The sequence below is a fragment of the Electrophorus electricus genome, chromosome 14 (genome assembly GCF_013358815.1).
Source record: "Electrophorus electricus isolate fEleEle1 chromosome 14, fEleEle1.pri, whole genome shotgun sequence".
NCBI classification, from domain to species: Eukaryota; Metazoa; Chordata; class Actinopteri; order Gymnotiformes; family Gymnotidae; genus Electrophorus; species Electrophorus electricus.
The window spans coordinates 22194397-22215467 of record NC_049548.1 but is presented as its reverse complement, the minus strand read 5'-3'; the positions used below and the strand labels follow the sequence as shown (position 1 = coordinate 22215467).

The window sequence follows — 21071 nt, the reverse complement described above, 5'->3', positions numbered from 1 at the left end:
GTGTGTGTGTTTGTGTGTGTGTCTGCCTGTGTGTGCGTGTGCCTGTGTGTGCGTGTGTGTGTGCCTGTTTGTGCGTGTGTGTGCGTGTCTGCCTGTGTGTGTGTTTGTGTGCGTGTCTGCCTGTGTGTGTGTTTGTGTGCGTGTCTGCCTGCCTGTGTGTTTGTGTGCGTGTCTGCCTGCCTGTGTGTTTGTGTGCGTGTCTGCCTGCCTGTGTGTTTGTGTGCGTTTCTGCCTGTGTGTTTGTGTGCGTTTCTGCCTGTGTGTCTGCCTGTGTGTTTGTGTGTGTGTGTGTGTCTGCCTGTGTGTGTGTGTGTGTCTGCCTGTGTGTGTGTGTGTGTGTGTGTCTGCCTGTGTGTGTGTGTGTCTGCCTGTGTGTCTGCCTGTGTGTGTGTGTGTCTGCCTGTGTGTGTGTGTGTGTCTGCCTGTGTGTGTGTGTGTGTCTGCCTGTGTGTGTGTGTGTCTGCCTGTGTGTGTGTGTGTCTGCCTGTGTGTGTGTGTTTGTGTGTGTTTCTGCCTGTGTGTTTGTGTGTCTGCCTGTGTGTGTGTGTTTGTGTGTGTTTCTGCCTGTGTGTTTGTGTGTCTGCCTGTGTGTGTGTGTTTGTGTGTTTTTCTGCCTGTGTGTTTGTGTGTCTGCCTGTGTCTGTCTGCGTTTGTGTGTGTGTGTCTGTGTCTATTTGTGTTTGTGTGTCTGTGTGTGCGTGTCTGCCTGTGTGCTTGTGTCTGTGTGCTTCTGCCTGTGTCTGTCTGCCTGTGGTTGTGTGTGTCTGCCTGTGGTTGTGTGTGTGTGTGTCCGCCTGTGTGTGTGTGTCTGTGTGTCTCCCTGTGTGTCTGTGTTTTTGTGTCTGCCTGCTTGTGTGTTTGTGTGTCTGCCTGTGTCTGTCTGCGTTTGTGTGTGTGTGTCTGTTTATGTCTATTTGTGTTTGTGTGTCTGTGTGTGCGTGTCTGCCTGTGTGCTTGTGTCTGTGTGCTTCTGCCTGTGTGTGTCTGCCTGTGGTTGTGTGTGTGTGTGTCTGCCTGTGTGCTTGTGTCTGTGTGCTTCTGCCTGTGTGTGTCTGCCTGTGGTTGTGTGTGTGTGTGTCTCCCTGTGTGTCTGTGTGTGTGTGTGTGTGTCTCCCTGTGTGTCTGTGTGTGTGTGTTTGTGTCTGTCTGCCTGTGTGTGTGTGTGTGTGTGTGTCTGCCTGTGTGTGTGTGTGTGTGTCTGCCTGTGTGTGTGTGTGTCTGCCTGTGTGTGTGTGTGTCTGCCTGTGTGTGTGTGTGTGTTTCTGCCTGTGTGTTTGTGTGTCTGCCTGTGTGTTTCTGCCTGTGTGTTTGTGTCTGCCTGTGTCTGTCTGCGTTTGTGTGTGTGTGTCTGTGTCTATTTGTGTTTGTGTGTCTGTGTGTGCGTGTCTGCCTGTGTGCTTGTGTCTGTGTGCTTCTGCCTGTGTCTGTCTGCCTGTGGTTGTGTGTGTCTGCCTGTGTGCTTGTGTCTGTGTGCTTCTGCCTGTGTCTGTCTGCCTGTGGTTGTGTGTGTCTGCCTGTGTGCTTGTGTCTGTGTGCTTCTGCCTGTGTCTGTCTGCCTGTGGTTGTGTGTGTCTGCCTGTGGTTGTGTGTGTGTGTGTCCGCCTGTGTGTGTGTGTCTGTGTGTCTCCCTGTGTGTCTGTGTTTTTGTGTCTGCCTGCTTGTGTGTTTGTGTGTCTGCCTGTGTCTGTCTGCGTTTGTGTGTGTGTGTCTGTTTATGTCTATTTGTGTTTGTGTGTCTGTGTGTGCGTGTCTGCCTGTGTGCTTGTGTCTGTGTGCTTCTGCCTGTGTGTGTCTGCCTGTGGTTGTGTGTGTGTGTGTCTGCCTGTGTGCTTGTGTCTGTGTGCTTCTGCCTGTGTGTGTCTGCCTGTGGTTGTGTGTGTGTGTGTCTCCCTGTGTGTCTGTGTGTGTGTGTGTGTGTCTCCCTGTGTGTCTGTGTGTGTGTGTTTGTGTCTGTCTGCCTGTGTGTGTGTGTGTGTGTGTCTGCCTGTGTGTGTGTGTGTGTGTCTGCCTGTGTGTGTGTGTGTCTGCCTGTGTGTGTGTGTGTCTGCCTGTGTGTGTGTGTGTGTTTCTGCCTGTGTGTTTGTGTGTCTGCCTGTGTGTGTGTGTTTGTGTGTGTTTCTGCCTGTGTGTTTGTGTGTCTGCCTGTGTCTGTCTGCGTTTGTGTGTGTGTGTCTGTTTGTGTCTATTTGTGTTTGTGTGTCTGTGTGTGCGTGTCTGCCTGTGTGCTTGTGTCTGTGTGCTTCTGCCTGTGGTTGTGTGTGTCTGCCTGTGTGCTTGTGTCTGTGTGCTTCTGCCTGTGGTTGTGTGTGTCTGCCTGTGGTTGTGTGTGTGTGTGTCCGCCTGTGTGTGTGTGTCTGTGTGTCTCCCTGTGTGTCTGTGTTTTTGTGTCTGCCTGCTTGTGTGTTTGTGTGTCTGCCTGTGTCTGTCTGCGTTTGTGTGTGTGTGTCTGTTTGTGTCTATTTGTGTTTGTGTGTCTGTGTGTGCGTGTCTGCCTGTGTGCTTCTGCCTGTGTGTCTGCCTGTGGTTGTGTGTGTCTGCCTGTATGCTTGTGTCTGTGTGCTTCTGCCTGTGTCTGTCTGCCTGTGGTTGTGTGTGTCTGCCTGTGGTTGTGTGTGTGTGTGTCTGTGTGTCTCCCTGTGTGTCTGTGTTTTTGTGTCTGCCTGCTTGTGTGTTTGTGTGTCTGCCTGTGTCTGTCTGCGTTTGTGTGTGTGTGTCTGTTTGTGTCTATTTGTGTTTGTGTGTCTGTGTGTGCGTGTCTGCCTGTGTGCTTGTGTCTGTGTGCTTCTGCCTGTGTGTGTCTCCCTGTGTGTCTGTGTGTGTGTGTGTGTTTGTGTCTGTCTGCCTGTGTGTGTGTGTGTTTGTGTCTGTCTGCCTGTGTGTGTGTGTTTGTGTCTGTCTGCCTGTGTGTGTGTGTTTGTGTCTGTCTGCCTGTGTGTGTGTGTTTGTGTCTGTCTGCCTGTGTGTGTGTGTTTGTGTCTGTGCGTTTCTGCCTGTGTTTGTGTGTGTGTGTGTCCGCCTGTGTGTTTGTGTGTGTGTGTGTCCGCCTGTGTGTGTGTGTGTCCGCCTGTGTGTGTGTGTGTCCGCCTGTGTGTGTGTGTGTCCGCCTGTGTGTGTGTGTGTCCGCCTGTGTGTCTGCCTGTGTGTGTGTGTCTGTCTGTCTGCCTGTGTGTGTGTGTCTGTCTGTCTGCCTGTGTGTGTGTGTGTGTGTCTGTGTGTTTGTGTGCGTCTGCCTGAGTGCTTGTGTCTGTCTGCCTGTGTGTTTGTTTGTGTCTGTCTGCCTGTGTGTGTGTGTGTCTGTGCGTTTCTGCCTGTGTGTTTGTGTGCGTCTGCCTGTGTGTTTGTGCCTGTGAGTTTGTGTTTGTCTGCCTGTGTATGTCTGCCTGTGTTTGTGTGTGTGTCTGTCTGTGGTTGTGTGTGTGTGTGTGTGTCTGCCTGTGGTTGTGTGTGTCCGCCTGTGTGTTTGTGTTTTTGTGTCTACCTGCTTGTGTGTTTGTGTGTGTGTCTGTCTGCGTTTGTGTGTGTGTGTGTGTGTCTGTCTGTGTCTATTTGTGTTTGTGTGTCTGTGTGTGCGTGTCTGTGTGTGCGTGTGTGTGTCTGCATGCACAATAATGTCTTTTCTGATTTAATGATGACTTTTGTTACCCAATTAATCAACATAAAATGGAAATGTGCTCCATAATTTCTACGACATTTAATTTAAGGGTCAAGATGTGATCCATTTTCCACAGACAGAGAGGGGGGGTGAATAACAGAGAAAGAGCGATAGAGAGTGAGGAGAGAGAGAGAGGGAGAGATAGACAGATAGAGGGATAGATAGACGGACACACGGATAGAGAGATAGACAGACAGACGGATAGAGACAGATAGACGGACAGACAGAAAGAGAGATAGACGGACAGACGGATAGAGACAGATAGACGGACAGACGGATAGAGAGCTAGACGGACAGACGGATAGAGAGCTAGACGGACAGACGGATAGAGAGCTAGACGGACAGACGGATAGAGAGCTAGACGGACAGACGGATAGAGAGCTAGACGGACAGACGGATAGAGACAGATAGATGGACAGACAAAGAGAGATAGACGGACAGACGGATAGACAGACAGACGGAAAGAGAGATAGACGGACAGACGGATAGAGACAGATAGACAGACAGACGGATAGAGAGATAGACGGATAGAGACAGATAGACAGATCGACGGACAGACGGAAAGAGAGATAAACGGACAGACGGATAGAGACAGATAGATGGACAGACGGATAGAGACAGATAGACAGACAGTCAGACAGATGGATAGAGACAGATAGACGGACAGACGGATAGAGACAGATAGACAGTTAGACGGACAGACGGATAGAGACAGATAGACGGACAGACGGATAGAGAGCTAGACGGATAGAGACAGATAGACAGATAGACGGACAGACGGACAGAGACAGATAGACAGTTAGACGGACAGACGGATAGAGACAGATAGACGGACAGACGGATAGAGAGCTAGACGGATAGAGACAGATAGACAGATAGACGGACAGACGGACAGAGACAGATAGACGGACAGACGGACAGAGACAGACAGGGGTCACAGTGTTTGGATAAGAGCTCCTTCTCTCTGCTCTGTCTTAACTGGATGTGTCAGGGTAAGCTGAACAACACCATCAACGTGCCAAAGTGTCGTTCAGTGAACCGCTACCACGAACGCAGGCCCCTTCTCCACCAGGAAACCGGCGAAACATTTTCAGGCAAAAATGGTGGGCAAGAATAAAATCCCAGACTGTGTCTCACAAACGAGCTTCCAAACAACACAAGACCATGACGAGTGGCGTGAGAGTACAGCACGCACACTGCAGGACGCCTCGCGAGTGCAGATGTGTGGTGGGTTACGCACAATTCAGCTCCAAAAGTAACACAGCAGGATAAATAAGAAGAGTGACGTCATTCAGTACCTTCGCAAAGCAGTTTGTCAAACCAACACTTATCGTTTTCTGTTTTAAAAGGTTTTAGAAATGCACCATACACAACTGTTGGTCACCTTTCAATTCTAAGTTTACTCGCTGAAACTACAAACACCTGCAAATTCATGGACTCACACAGCAGAATTTCAAGAGTCAAGCACAACATGTCTGACACATCGCATTACAGAGGAGGTGGAGGAGGTGCAGGGTGGAGGAGGTGATGGGTGGAGGAGGTGCAGGGTGGAGGAGGTGCAGGGTGGAGGAGGTGATGGGTGGAGGAGGTGCAGGGTGGAGGAGGTGATGGGTGTGGCGCTTACCCAGCAGCTCATACAGGGAGTTGAGGGTGGATCCCCAGGCTTCTCCGGCCTCTCGACCCGCCACGTCCGCAAAGTGGGCAGCACTACTGTAAACATGCAAGCGGTCGATACACTCCAGGACCAGAGTTATCATTCCCTGCGGGAAAACACACACACACACACACACAGACACACACACACACACACACAGACACACACACACACGCAGATACACACAGACACACACGCAGATACACACACACACACACACAGATACACACACACACACACAGATACACACACACACACGCACACACACGCACAGATACACGCACACACACGCACAGATACACGCACACACGCACAGATACACGCACAGATACACGCACAGATACACGCACACACACGCACACACACGCACAGATACACGCACACACACGCACAGATACACGCACACACACGCACAGATACACGCACACACACGCACAGATACACGCACACACACGCACAGATACACGCACAGATACACGCACACACACACACACCCCATTTTTGTTTATAAGTGCTTGGCTGTAATGCACTCCAGGGGTTCTGAACTGCAAGTCCATTGATTTCAATTGTCTTGGCAAACGTGTGTGAGCGAGCGTAATGAGTCGTGTTATAATAGCAGTGAGGACAAGCTAAAAAATGTGTCTCCATGTCTTTTACAGTCATAGCAGCTAAAGGAACTTAAGGAAAACGTAATGCAGAAGTATAAGCTCAGTCTCACATACACACACTCAAGCACAGATAAGGGCAGAACTCAGCAAGTGACTCATTCCTACCTGTAACATCTCTGTAGGATTATACAGGAAGGGTAAAACTCCCAGCTGAAGTAAACAGGTCTCCATTTACAGCATCTATCTGACACTTTTATCCAAAGTGACTTACAATCATGATTGAACACATCTTGAGTAATTGAGGGTTAAGGGTTGTGTTCAGGGACCCAACAGTGGAAACCTGCCAGTGGTGGGACTTGAACTGGTAACCTTCTGGCTACTGGTCCAGTACCTTCACCACTGAGCTACCAGCACAGCTACAAACCTCTTCCTGAAAAAGGTTCTGTCGGTTCTTCAGGGCTCGGAGACGGTTCTGTTTGTCCTCGTGTTCTAGGTGTTCGTCGGGTGGATGGAAGTAGCCAATCAGATCCTGCAGACTCAGGCTGACTGATTCGATTGGTAGATCGAACATCGAGGTCTTTCCCTTCTTGCTGAGAGTGTCCAGACCCCTGGGGGGGAGAGAGAGAGAGAGAGAGAGAGAGAGAGACTAGCTCTGAATAACATGTGATTTACTATATTTACTGTATTTAACAGAGCAGAGCATAACAGAGAGGCGGAGCATGATGATGCTGAGAGGCGGGGCATGTCGATGCGTTTAAATCTCGTCTTTCCAAGATAAATGAAAATGTCAAACATTTGCATAGTTATGTAGAACTCCTCACCTAGCTAAGTCATTAAACAGTTTGTGTGTGTGTGCGTGTGTGCGCGTATGTGTGATTGTGTGTGTGTGTGCGCGTATGTGCGCATGTATATGTGTGTGTGCGCGTATGTGTATGTGCGCATGTATATGTTTGTGTGTGTGTGTGTGTGTGCGCGCGTATGTGTATGTGCGCATGTATGTGTGTGTGTGCGCGTATGTGTATGTGTGCATGTGTGTGTGCGCGTATCTGTATGTGTGCATGTATATGTATGTGTGTGTGTGTGTGTGTGTGTGCGTGTATACGTATGTGTCTGTGTGTGTGTGTGTGTGTGTGTGTGTGTGTATGTGTGCATGTATATGTATGTGTGTGTATGTATGCGTGTATATGTATGTATATGTGTGTGTGTGTGCGTATGTGTGTATGTGCGTATGTGTATGTATGTGTGTGTGCGCGTATGTGTATGTATGTGTGTGTGTGTGTGCATGTGTGTGTGTGCATGTGTGTGTGTGCGCGTATGTGTATGTGCGCATGTATATGTTTGTGTGTGTGTGTGTGTGTGTGTAGGTGTGTGTGATTGTGTGTTTGTGTGTGCGTATGTGTATGTGCGCATGTATATGTTTGTGTGTGTGTGTGTGTGTGTGTGCATATCTGTATGTGTGCATGTATATGTATGTGTGCACATATATGTATGTGTGTGTGTGTGTGCATGTATATGTATGTGTGTGTGCGCGCATATGTGTGTGCGTATGTGTGCATGTGTGTGTGTGCGTATGTGTATGTATGTGTGTGTGCGTATGTGTATGTATGTGTGTGTGCGTATGTGTGTATGCAGGTATGTGTATGTATGTGTGTATGTGTGCATGTATATGTATGTGTGTGTGTGTGTGTGCGCTACCTGATGAAGCGGTTAAACAGGAAGACTGTGCTCCGGATGACCCTGGCAGTGCGAGATTCTTCGTGTTGGGAGCGAGAGAGTGTCAGACCGTCATCCATGTGACCCTCGTGATGCATTATAGCCTGAACACAGAGCAGCGTGTGAGGTCTGCACACACACACACACACACACACACACACACACACACACACACACAGGCATGCACAGGCACACAAATGCACGAGCATCCAATGTCCTTTACGTTATACACTTTCATACTAACACTCGCAAAGACATAGTACTGTATGTGTAATATTAACACCCAATCTCTGACCTGTTAACACACACTGTTGTGTGACCTTAGGCACTGTGGCTCACGGGGGTAGCAGCACAAGAATAAAGCGTGTTAGTGGTTGATATCTTCCTAATGACACTGCCTCTGTAAATCTGTCCTAAGCTGTTACAGTAATAATGTTGTCAGGAAGGTCATGTCTGCGTGTGCCAACGCCTGACAACACTCTCTCTCCTCCAAACCAGCGCTAACGACAACCTGAAGCTCACCTCAGCAGGAGCTAATGTCAGCGGGGACAAACATCGACAGAAACAACACCCCATGTTCACATGTTTGGAAGACTTGAAACAGCCAACAGCATGGAGAACTCAGGTGGGAATCCGGAATCAGTCATTTCCGAGCGATTCTCTTAGGGAACGCTGGAGAGCCCCGCCTAACGCGCTCAGCTCAGGTGGTTTCAGTGTGGCATTACGCCGCAGGCGAAGCCTGATTGGACGCACCTTCCTCTGGACCCCGCCCATGCGAGCACACTTGGTGTCCACTGATTGGTAGGTGAGCCAGAGCCCGGTGCCCACGTGCTGGATGTAGCAGACCGAGTCGCCGTATTTGATGTCAGGGATCCCCATACCATCCATCTCCTTCCTCAGGCCAAAGTCCAGTTTCTCCTGTGGTCACCGCAGAGCGAGAGGCTGGGGTTAGTCAGGAGGACACATGATAGTAAATATACAGTGTTGTGCACTGGGCTCAGTCCAGACCCAGGTATTCACCCATCACAGTCCTTCTTAGTTGGGCTACAGGGTGCACACGCTTCCTACGCACCCACATCACAATTAGTGAGTCACTCATGTGACACTTAACGTATTCTTGTCCAGTGTTGGCATGTGGTGGCAGGCTGGAGGTAGTCCAGACATTCAGGCTGATCTGAGACCAGCCACACACAGCACACGGCGGCACTCGCATTCTCACTGGCTGATCTGAGACCAGCCACACACAGCACACGGCGGCACTCGCATTCTCACTGACTGATCTGGACTGATGGAGAAGTGCCATGAGATGCCCATGGAACTACACCTCCCAGAATGCCTCAAGCGCACACCCCAGAGGGAGCTGAGCCTCTCTAGTGCTCACACCTCTGACTCTCTCTCTCACACACACACACACACACACACACACACACACACACACGTTTTACTACTAATCCTCTCAGTTTCTCACTATTTTTTCTTTCCTTCCCACAGGCTCTACCATGTTCTCATTCACCATTTCTCACCTTTTTACCCTCCCTCTCTCTCTCTCTCTCTCTCTCTCTCTCTCTCCCCACTGACGTGAGAACTACTCTCCTTAAAGGAACTCATGACCACGTTGCACCGGTGTGCGGTAAGGTGGCGAGCTCGGACAGGCCTGACCTTCGAGGAGCGGAAGCAGAAGGCTGTAGACTTCACATCTGCCTTCTCCTTGTCCATAAGAACGAGTCCTTTGTCATCCAGCAGGCTCAGGTACTTCCCAGTGGTCACATGACGTAGACGGAACGGCTGACCCCAGCGAGTATGGCTGCCGCTCCAGCTGTGGAAATCACACTGCATCAGTACCGGGGTGTGGGCCTCACCCATATCACCTTAACTGGTATCTCCGTCACCTTCTGACAATATCCTGAGACTATATATATGGTTTTTTAATCCATAAATTAAGATTTGATCTTCACCGCCATCTTCTTTGGCTTGTGAGTGGTCTAGCAACTTGCATTCCTCAATGAAGGAACTGAGGAAGAGGTCCTTGTTAATAATATATGGATAAACACCTCAATGAAGGAACTGAGGAAGAGGTCATTGTTAATAATATATGGATAAACACCTCAATGAAGGAACTGAGGAAGAGGTCATTGTTAATAATATATGGATAAACACCTCAATGAAGGAACTGAGGAAGAGGTCATTGTTAATAATATATGGATAAACACCTCAATGAAGGAACTGAGGAAGAAGTCCTTGTTAATAATATATGGATAAACACCTCAATGAAGGAACTGAGGAAGAAGTCCTTGTTAATAATATATGGATAAACACCTCAATGAAGGAACTGAGGAAGAGGTCCTTGTTAATAATATATGGATAAACACCTCAATGAAGGAACTGAGGAAGAGGTCCTTGTTAATAATATATGGATAAACACCTCAATGAAATGACTGAGGAAGAGGTCCTTGTTAATAATATATGGATAAACACCTCAATGAAGGAACTGAGGAAGAGGTCCTTGTTAATAATATATGGATAAACACCTCAATGAAGGAACTGAGGAAGAGGTCATTGTTAATAATATATGGATAAACACCTCAATGAAGGAACTGAGGAAGAGGTCCTTGTTAATAATATATGGATAAACACCTCAATGAAGGAACTGAGGAAGAGGTCCTTGTTAATAATATATGGATAAACACCTCAATGAAGGAACTGAGGAAGAGGTCCTTGTTAATAATATATGGATAAACACCTCAATGAAGGAACTGAGGAAGAGGTCCTTGTTAATAATATATGGATAAACACCTCAATGAAGGAACTGAGGAAGAGGTCCTTGTTAATAATATATGGATAAACACCTCAATGAAGGAACTGAGGAAGAGGTCCTTGTTAATAATATATGGATAAACACCTCAATGAAGGAACTGAGGAAGAAGTCCTTGTTAATAATATATGGATAAACACCTCAATGAAGGAACTGAGGAAGAGGTCCTTGTTAATAATATATGGATAAACACCTCAATGAAGGAACTGAGGAAGAGGTCCTTGTTAATAATATATGGATAAACACAGATTTAAAAATCTGCGTTCGAACGTAATTTATTAAGAAAAATAATGAAGGATTCACACAAAGTCAAGGTGCACTTGAATTTGCAGCTGTGGCAAAATCTGGCTGCAATTCCAAAAGGTCACCTCCATGACCTGAAAAGTCACCTCCACCACCTGAAAAGTCACCTCCACCACCTGAAAAGTCACCTCCATGACCTGAAAAGTCACCCCACCACCTGAAAAGTCACCTCCATGACCTGAAAAGTCACCTCCACCACCCGAAAAGTCACCCCACCACCTGAAAAGTCACCTCCATGACCTGAAAAGTCACCCCACCACCTGAAAAGTCACCTCCATGACCTGAAAAGTCACCCCACCACCTGAAAAGTCACCTCCATGACCTGAAATGTCACCCCACCACCTGGAAGCAGGGGCAGTTCTGCCTTTGGTTATTTTTTGAGCAAACTGCCCCGTGCAGTGTCATTAGACTCATTGTGGATGTGCAAATTAGAAGGTTTACACTTCTCAGGCTGCGAGGTTTCTCTCCAGACAAAATACTGCATGACAGCAGCAAAGAGCAGGCCTTGGCGGGCCCGCACCACCCCCGGGGCCTCCGCCCGCACCCCCCCAGGGCCTCCGCCCGCACCACCCCCGGGGCCTCCACCCCAGTGGGCCAGCACGTGCAGGGCCGGCGCGGGACGTGTATGGGGTGAGACGAGACGTGAGAAGTCACCGAGCCACTCCTGAATGACGTCAGTGAGTGGCACTGAAACCTGAGACGACGAGGTTTTCTGATGATCTGAGACATGCTGAGACATGATGAGACATGCTGAGACATTATACTTACGCGACTCTGAGTGTCTCCAGCCTCCAGAGGGAGCGGGCATGGGTGGACACAGCACCTCCTTCATAGTGCACTGACCTGGAGGAAAGACAAAAGGGGACAGGTAGAGGATGAGAGAGAGACCGTACATCACAGGGGATATGAGAGGGAGAGACTGTACATTACAGGGGATGAGAGAGAGACTGTACATCACAGGGGATATGAGAGAGAGACTGTACATTACAGGGGATGAGAGAGAGACCGTACATCACAGGGGATATGAGAGAGAGAGACTGTACATCACAGGGGATATGAGAGAGAGACTGTACATCACAGAGGATGAGAGAGAGACTGTACATTACAGGGGATGAGAGAGAGACTGTACATTACAGGGGATGAGAGAGAGACTGTACATCACAGGGGATATGAGAGAGAGACTGTACATCACAGGGGATATGAGAGAGAGACTGTACATCACAGGGGATGAGAGAGACTGTACATCACAGGGGATATGAGAGAGAGACTGTACATCACAGGAGATATGAGAGAGAGACTGTACATTACAGGGGATGAGAGAGACTGTACATTATAGGGGGATGAGAGAGAGACTGTACATCACAGGAGATATGAGAGAGACTGTACATCATGGGGAATATGAGAGAGAGACTGTACATCACAGGAGATATGAGAGAGAGACTGTACATTACAGGGGATGAGAGAGACTGTACATTATAGGGGGATGAGAGAGAGACTGTACATCACAGGAGATATGAGAGAGACTGTACATCATGGGGAATATGAGAGAGAGACTGTACATCACAGGAGATATGAGAGAGAGACTGTACATTACAGGGGATGAGAGAGACTACATTATAGGGGGATGAGAGAGAGACTGTACATCACAGGAGATATGAGAGAGAGACTGTACATTACAGGGGATGAGAGAGACTGTACATTACAGGGGGATGAGAGAGAGAGACTGTACATCACAGGGGATATGAGAGAGAGACTGTACATTACAGGGGATGAGAGAGAGACTGTACATCACAGGGGATATGAGAGAGAGACTGTACATTACAGGGGATGAGAGAGAGACTGTACATTACAGGAGATATGAGAGAGAGACTGTACATTACAGGGGATGAGACAGACTGTACATTACAGGGGGATGAGAGAGAGACTGTACATTACAGGGGGATGAGAGAGACTGTACATTACAGGGGGATGAGAGAGACTGTACATTACAGGGGGATGAGAGAGACTGTACATTACAGGGGATGAGAGAGAGACTGTACATTACAGGGGATGAGAGAGAGACTGTACATCACAGGGGATATGAGAGAGAGACTGTACATCACAGGGGATATGAGAGAGAGACTGTACATTACAGGGGATGAGAGAGAGACTGTACATTACAGGGGATGAGAGAGAGACTGTACATCACAGGGGATATGAGAGAGAGACTGTACATTACAGGGGATGAGAGAGAGACTGTACATTACAGGGGATATGAGAGAGAGACTGTACATTACAGGGGATGAGAGAGAGACTGTACATCACAGGGGATGAGAGAGAGACTGTACATCACAGGGGATATGAGAGAGAGACTGTACATTACAGGGGATATGAGAGAGAGACTGTACATTACAGGGGATGAGAGAGAGACTGTACATCACAGGGGATATGAGAGAGAGACTGTACATTACAGGGGATGAGAGAGAGACTGTACATTACAAGGGGATGAGAGAGAGACTGTACATTACAAGGGGATGAGAGAGAGACTGTACATCACAGGGGATATGAGAGAGAGATTGTACATTACAGGGGGATGAGAGAGAGACTGTACATCACAGGGGGATGAGAGAGAGACTGTACATTACAGGGGGATGAGAGAGACTGTACATTACAGGGGGATGAGAGAGAGACTGTACATTACAGGGGATGAGAGAGAGAGACTGTACATCACAGGGGATGAGAGAGACTGTACATCACGGGGAATATGAGAGAGAGACTGTACATCACAGGAGATATGAGAGAGAGACTGTACATTACAGGGGATGAGAGAGACTGTACATCACAGGGGGATGAGAGAGAGACTGTACATCACAGGGGATGAGAGAGAGACTGTACATTACAAGGGGATGAGAGAGAGACTGTACATTACAAGGGGATGAGAGAGAGACTGTACATCACAGGGGATATGAGAGAGAGATTCTACATTACAGGGGGATGAGAGAGAGACTGTACATCACAGGGGGATGAGAGAGAGACTGTACATTACAGGGGGATGAGAGAGACTGTACATTACAGGGGGATGAGAGAGAGACTGTACATCACAGGGGATATGAGAGAGAGACTCAGAACTGAAGCAATCAGAGGACAGTAGTGACAGAGAGTGGGTGTCCTTTTGAGAGGAGCTTTAGGCTGTACCTCAACAAGACCTTTACCACTGGACACACACACACACACACACACACACACACACTCACACACACTCACACACACACACACACACACACTCACACACACACACACTCACACACACACACACACACACACAGCTACACCCCTAAATCCACAGCTACAAATCCACATGCACCAGCATACATCCACAAAAAGATCCACATCCACACAGAAAGACAGGAATACACATATACACCCACACAGGCACGTGGAGATAAGAATACACACACACACACACACACACACACAGAACACTTTGAAAAGAAGCTTCCCCACACAATGGCTGTTTACACATCACTTGCAGGTTACATAAACCTGTGAAAAAAGAGCCAGAGAGAGGAGAGGAGAGAGGAGAGGAGAGAGGAGAGGAGAGGAGAGGAGAGGAGAGGGGAGAGAGGAGGAGAGGAGATGAGAGAGGAGAGGAGAGGAGAGAGGAGGGTGCAGGAGGGGAGAGGAGGGGAGAGAGGAGAGGAGAGGAGAGAGGAGAGAGGAGAGGAGAGGAGAGGAGAGGAGAGAGGAGAGAGGAGAGGAGAGGAGAGGGGAGGAGGAGAGAGGAGAGGAGAGGAGAGGAGAGAGGAGAGAGGAGAGGAGAGGGGAGGAGGAGAGAGGAGAGGAGAGGAGAGGGGAGGAGGAGAGAGGAGAGGAGGAGAGGGCATGACAGTGAACCACTCTCCTTCTGCTCTCCAGGCATGGCAGCGTGGACACCAAGCGGGCCGACCCGCAAAGCTCAGTCACGTCAGAGACAAACACACGGGTCTGGACACCAGCGCTGACCCGCGACAGCGCATAACGGGTCTGGACACCAGCGCTGACCCGCGACAGCGCATAACGGGTCTGGACACCAGCGCTGACCCGCGACAGCGCATAACGCTGTCGACCTCTGCCGTGATGCATTATGGGACTTGTATGCAGCAGGTGGTACGTTATCTGTTTCATCTCACTCTGTTTGATACTTTTCAGAATTAATGATGGAGAATTAAATTAAAATCCTAAAATCTAGACAAAGTACATTTTTACAGTGCAACTGTGTGTGTGTGTGTGTGTCTACTGCCTGCTGAGATACCCAGATTCCTTATTTATAATCCACACAGCGAGAGTTGCCTGCCGTCGCGATGGAGAGACAAATCAGGTTGAACAGCTCTGGCAGACAACACTGCGGCGTGAGAACCTTCCAGGCCAGAACGTGACAGAGCTGTGCCGGAGCTCTGTGCAGCTGTCAGCCACAGGTTGTGTGTAGCATCCTGTTCACATACCCACAGCTTCCATATTCAAAGACCAGCACTGACATCTCACGCAGACGTCTCGTAGAACAGATCGGAGGGCAGAGATATCGGGGTCAGCACGTGTCATGTTTGGTGTCTTTAGAGACAGCAGGCAGGCCCAGTGGACTAAAATTGGACTGGGATTACTACAGCTAGCGAAGAGACCGCGCTTCTGTACGAGGAGCCGAGAACAACACAACACCCAGCCTGCCCACACACCGCCTGCCTGATGAAGCAGAGGAGAGGCTGCACAGCCAATGGGAGAGGCTGCCAGTGATCCACTCTCAGACACAGCCAATGGGAGAGGCTGCCAGTGATCCACTCTCAGGCACAGCCAATGGGAGAGGCTGCCGGTGACCCAATCCCAGACACAGCCAATGGGAGAGGCTGCCAGTGATCCACTCTCAGACACAGCCAATGGGAGAGGCTGCCGGTGACCCAATCCCAGACACAGCCAATGGGAGAGGCTGCTGGTGATCCACTCTCAGACACAGCCAATGGGAGAGGCTGCCGGTGACCCAATCCCAGACACAGCCAATGGGAGAGGCTGCTGGTGATCCACTCTCAGACACAGCCAATGGGAGAGGCTGCCGGTGACCCAATCCCAGACACAGCCAATGGGAGAGGCTGCCAGTGATCCACTCTCAGGCACAGCCAATGGGAGAGGCTGCCAGTGATCCACTCTCAGACACAGCCAATGGGAGAGGCTGCTGGTGACCCAATCCCAGACACAGCCAATGGGAGAGGCTGCTGGTGATCCACTCTCAGACACAGCCAATGGGAGAGGCTGCCGGTGACCCAATCCCAGACACAGCCAATGGGAGAGGCTGCTGGTGATCCACTCTCAGACACAGCCAATGGGAGAGGCTGCCGGTGACCCAATCCCAGACACAGCCAATGGGAGAGGCTGCTGGTGATCCACTCTCAGACACAGCCAATGGGAGAGGCTGCCGGTGACCCAATCCCAGACACAGCCAATGGGAGAGGCTGCTGGTGATCCACTCTCAGACACAGCCAATGGGAGAGGCTGCCGGTGACCCAATCCCAGACACAGCCAATGGGAGAGGCTGCTGGTGACCCAATCCCAGACACAGCCAATGGGAGAGGCTGCCAGTGTCACTAGGAGACTTTGACCAGGATTGTGCTGAATTTCTGCCACACAAGCATATAAACACACACACACACACACACACACACACACACACACACTTGCACGGGCACCAGAGCATGCACACACATGCACCAAATCCAAATACACATAATTTGAACATACAAATAACAGAAAATCTTTCTATACTTTTAATGCAAATATCGTGCCTAAACACCAACTATCACCACACAGACCTAACTGACAGGATCAGGCTGTCTGCACCTGAAGGTTCCTGAGACATCAGGACACTGGCCAGCATACACTTACATTTCCCACACTGAGCTGACTGAACACAACTTGAGTAACTGAGGGTTGAGGGTCTTGTTCAGGGACCCAACAGTGGAAACCTGCCAGTGGTGGGTCTTGAACCAGCAACCTTTGGGTTACTGGTCCAGTACCTTCACCACTGAGCCAAAAATGAGTGTGACCAGCTGGTCAGCTGGTGAGTGTGACCAGGAGAAGTAATTTAGGACTACCCCTGGAGGCCCCGCGGTTGAGCTTGTCGAGGCGCTACTGACCTGCGTTGCTCCTCGCTGTGTTCTCCTGACTGAACCGTCAGACACTCGTCCATGTGACCATGCAACAGCCGCAAGACATCTCCACCAATCAGGAAGCCTGCGGCACGGATCAGGAAGAAAGTTTGATGAATGTGGAGGAGGATTTAATTTCATTTGTTACTTAATTCTGAATAAATGGATGAAACTGAGTAATCTGATAATCTGATAAACTGAGCAATCATGTGTGAGTAGATCATCATCAGAATGTGTCTAACAGGAGTGTTAATTCTGGCATTCTGGGATTGTTCTCAATTCAGTATATTCATGAGAGAGAGAGAGAGAGAGAGAGAGAGAGAGAGAGAGAGAGAGAGAAAGTGTTTATGTGCATGTGCGTATGCATGTGTGTGTGTGAATGCATGCGTGTGTGTCTCTGTGTGTGTGTGTGTGTGTGTGTGTGTGGATGTGCGTGTGTGTGCGCGTTTCACTGATTTCACCCTAAATGGCCTCCATACATCCCCACCCCCCTTACACACACTCACACACACACACACACACACACACTCACACACACACACACACCCTCACACACACTCACACACACACACTCACACACACACACTCACACACACACACTCACCCTCACACACACACTCACCCTCACACACACACACTCACCCTGAGCAACCTCGCTCCCAGAGCAGATTGGTGCGACACTCCACAGTGTTTGCTGGAAGGCTGCATCCACGTGCAGACTCCCATTACCATATGACAAGTGCTAGAGAGAGAGAGGGAGAGAGAGAGAGGGAGAGAGAGAGAGAGAGAGAGAGAGAGAGAGATGATCAAAATACAACAGACACAGTAATACACCTCTTTCATCTCTTAACTGTTTCTCTCCATCAAATAGAATAAACAGTACACAAAGATGAGTGTCACTTCAGACTTAACCATGGCTGGTGTACGAGAATATTCTGCTAAAATAGTGCAAGCTGATCCAAAGCCTGATTCCAGTCTCGACTGGTTTCTATGAGAGAACGTGCCCCAGAACACCCCCCCACACACACACACACACAAACAGTTAAATGTCAAACGTTTTTCTTAAATCATAGCACGTGCTGTATGGGAGGGTCAAATCCATGGCTCTTACCAACATGTTGGAAGCCTGTCTAAACGTGTGCTGTATCGCGTGGAATTTCCCTGTGCATGAGATTTGCTGTATAAATGCACGTGTCTGTGGTGAAGTCTTTGGGTTTATCTCAGAGTGCAGAGCAGGAGCGCTACGTGGAACCGAGCATTTGCTCTGAGCATGCTCACTCAGTCGTTCCTCCCAGAGCCGTGACCTCACGGCGTTCCTGACGGGAGATCTGTTTGACTGATGTGCACAGAAGCTGCGTGGTGACGCTTGTGAGTGAGTCCACGTTGTAACATGGACTAGGAGGCCAGTGTGGATCAGAAACGTCCCCAGCTCAGCACACTACAGTGCTGTGAAAGGATCAGCTCGTCTTTTAAATAATTAAAACATTTCATACAGTCTAGAACACGAGGGTCCCCAGACTCTACAATATGCACGCTTTCTCCTACAGGAACTCACCAGGTACCGTTCCGAGGACACGCTGACCAGAATGAGGTCATCACCAACACGAACTTTCTCACCTTCTGATCTCTGTTTGGAAGCAGGGTGTATAGTCCACCAACAGGCTTCGCCTAGGAGCACACACACACACACACACACACACACACACACAAACGCGCGCGCGCGAGAACAGTCAAAAGAAGAACATGTTTGTGACTCTAAAACTTAAACACACACACACACACACAGCAAGCTTATGTGAACTAGATGACAAGTGAAAGCAGTCATCATAAAGACACCAAAACAACACCACCGCCCAACAGCCAAGACCACACACTGTACCCAACACCACCCAAAAGCCAAGACCACACACTATACCCAACACACCACACACTATACCCAACACCACCCAACAGCCAAGACCACACACTATACCCAACACACCACACACTATACCCAACACCACCCAACAGCCAAGACCACACACTATACCCAAGAACACCCAACACCACACACTATACCCAACACCACCCAACACCATACACTATGGCCAGCACCACTCACTATACCCAACACCACCCAACAGCCAACATCACACAGTAAACCCAACACCATCCAATACCCAACACCACACACTACAGCAAACACCACACACTATACCCAACACCACTCACTTACCTGTAGTTTCCTCCTGAAGTCCCACGTCAAACGCGAGTTTATCTGTCGAAGACCGAGAAGTGGCCAGACAGCAGAGGTACTGCACAGGAGAAAAGGTGAATGTAAAGCAGCTCCGCCCTCACCCCTGGCCACGCCCTCCGGTGTCTGCCACGCCCATGTTTACCTCAGCTACACACTGCAGCTCATTAGTGAAATATCAAGCCCTTTAGGAGACGAATCAGGACCAGGAGGGCCGGACCAAAGGATCCTTAGATTAGACAGAAAGCTAGAACTGTCAAAAGAGATTACAAGCCTCTCTCTCTCTCTCTCACACACACACACACACACACACACACACACACACACACACACACACACACACTCCTCTCACCATTCCACTGTAGGAGTGCCGGAGTAAAACTGCATGGCCGTAGAGAAGAGTGCGATGACCTCCTCCCTGTGCAGTCTACAACAGAGAACACACACACACACACACACACATAAAGGGTTACACAAAGCGTTCCATGTGGACTTCCATTCTCTTTATCTAATACACACACACACACACACACACACACACACACACACCATTCGAAGCGAGCAGGCTCAGGCTGACTTGGTAACAGTTATTACACACAAACGCATCTCAAACAATCTGCAGCTGCTGCGTTTGTCTGGTATAGTGTGTGTTAAAACACACACACGAGCACACACGAGCACACATGGGCACACCTACATGCACAAACACAGGCCCATACACACATACACCCACGCGCACACGCACACACCCACATACACCCGCGCGCACACGCACACACGCACCTGCACACACACACGAACACATGCCAAACATTATATTGGTAAATGCCTGATTAATAACACTAAGACTTTCATCTAAAACTAGTTTTGTCATTATTGATTACAAATGTAGGTACCATTAAAACACATGTAACTATTCCTGCAAATGCATTGTCATTAACAAACAATTTATGTTTTTTACCAATCATATTGTTTTTACACAATTCAACAGCAAACAAAGACAAAAATGTCCTATAAAAAAACAAACTGGACACACGGACAGGACTGGACACACAGACAGGACTGGACACACAGACAGGACTGGACACACAGAGAGGACTGGACACACACAGACAGGACTGGACACACACGGACAGGACTGGACACACACGGACAGGACTGGACACACAGACAGGACCAAATCTGTCTGTGTGCTGACAACCTTAAACTGGTTAGACATCAAGTCAGTAATGACCCAGATAAAGTCTTTGTGTGTGTGTGTGTGTGTGTGTGTGTGTGTGTGTGTGTGTGTGAGTGTGTTTGAGAGTGTGTGTGTGAATGTGTGTGAGTGTGTATATGTGTGAGAGTGTGTGAGTGTGTGTGTGTGAGTGTGAGTGTGTGTGTGTGTTTGAGAGTGTGTGTGAATGTGTGTGAGTGTGTATATGTGTGAGAGTGTGTGAGTGTGTATATGTGTGAGAGTGTGTGAGTGTGTATATGTGTGAGAGTGTGTGAGTGTGTATATGTGTGAGAGTGTGTGAGTGTGTGTGTGTGTGACTGTGTGATAGTGTGTGTGAGAGAGAGTGTGTGTGTGTGTGTGCGCGCGCGCATGTGAGAGTGTGTGTGTGTGTGTGTGCGCACGCATGTGTGTGTGTGTGTGTTTGTGTGTGAGAGTGTATGTGTGTGTCTATATGTGTGTGTGTCTGTCTATGTGTGTGTGTGTGTGTGTGTGTGTGTGTGTGTGTGTGTGTGTGTGTGTGAGAGAGTAGAATATTCCATCTGCCACTTTGTCTGTTTCTTGCTCCTTTTTTGGAATCCTCGTGAACAAAACCTTCATTTCAAAGCCAATAAAGTAAAGCCAATCTAAGAAAACCATTCAGTTGACATCACCAAAAGAGGCTCCTGATTGGAGAAGTCAGCTGTCAATAACTGTGATGTAAGTGACATGAAACATGAGATCAATGTAAAGCT

General features: G+C 48.9%; 1 protein-coding gene across 4 annotated transcripts in view; it reads right to left on the bottom strand.

Annotated features, from left to right (window-relative positions):
* ryr2a (ryanodine receptor 2a (cardiac)) overlaps positions 1–21071 on the bottom strand; it is a 196894-nt gene that overhangs the window by 124259 nt on the left and 51564 nt on the right. For all 4 annotated transcript variants that reach the window (XM_035533858.1, XM_035533860.1, XM_035533859.1 and 1 more), the window contains 11 exons: positions 19477–19551; positions 19107–19185; positions 18447–18559; positions 17534–17633; positions 16880–16976; positions 11511–11585; positions 9287–9443; positions 8381–8545; positions 7610–7731; positions 6339–6522; positions 5277–5412 (listed from right to left, as the gene is read on the bottom strand). In XM_035533858.1, coding sequence (XP_035389751.1) covers positions 5277–5412; positions 6339–6522; positions 7610–7731; positions 8381–8545; positions 9287–9443; positions 11511–11585; positions 16880–16976; positions 17534–17633; positions 18447–18559; positions 19107–19185; positions 19477–19551 — 1303 coding nt within the window. The remainder of the gene's footprint in view (positions 1–5276; positions 5413–6338; positions 6523–7609; positions 7732–8380; positions 8546–9286; positions 9444–11510; positions 11586–16879; positions 16977–17533; positions 17634–18446; positions 18560–19106; positions 19186–19476; positions 19552–21071) is intronic.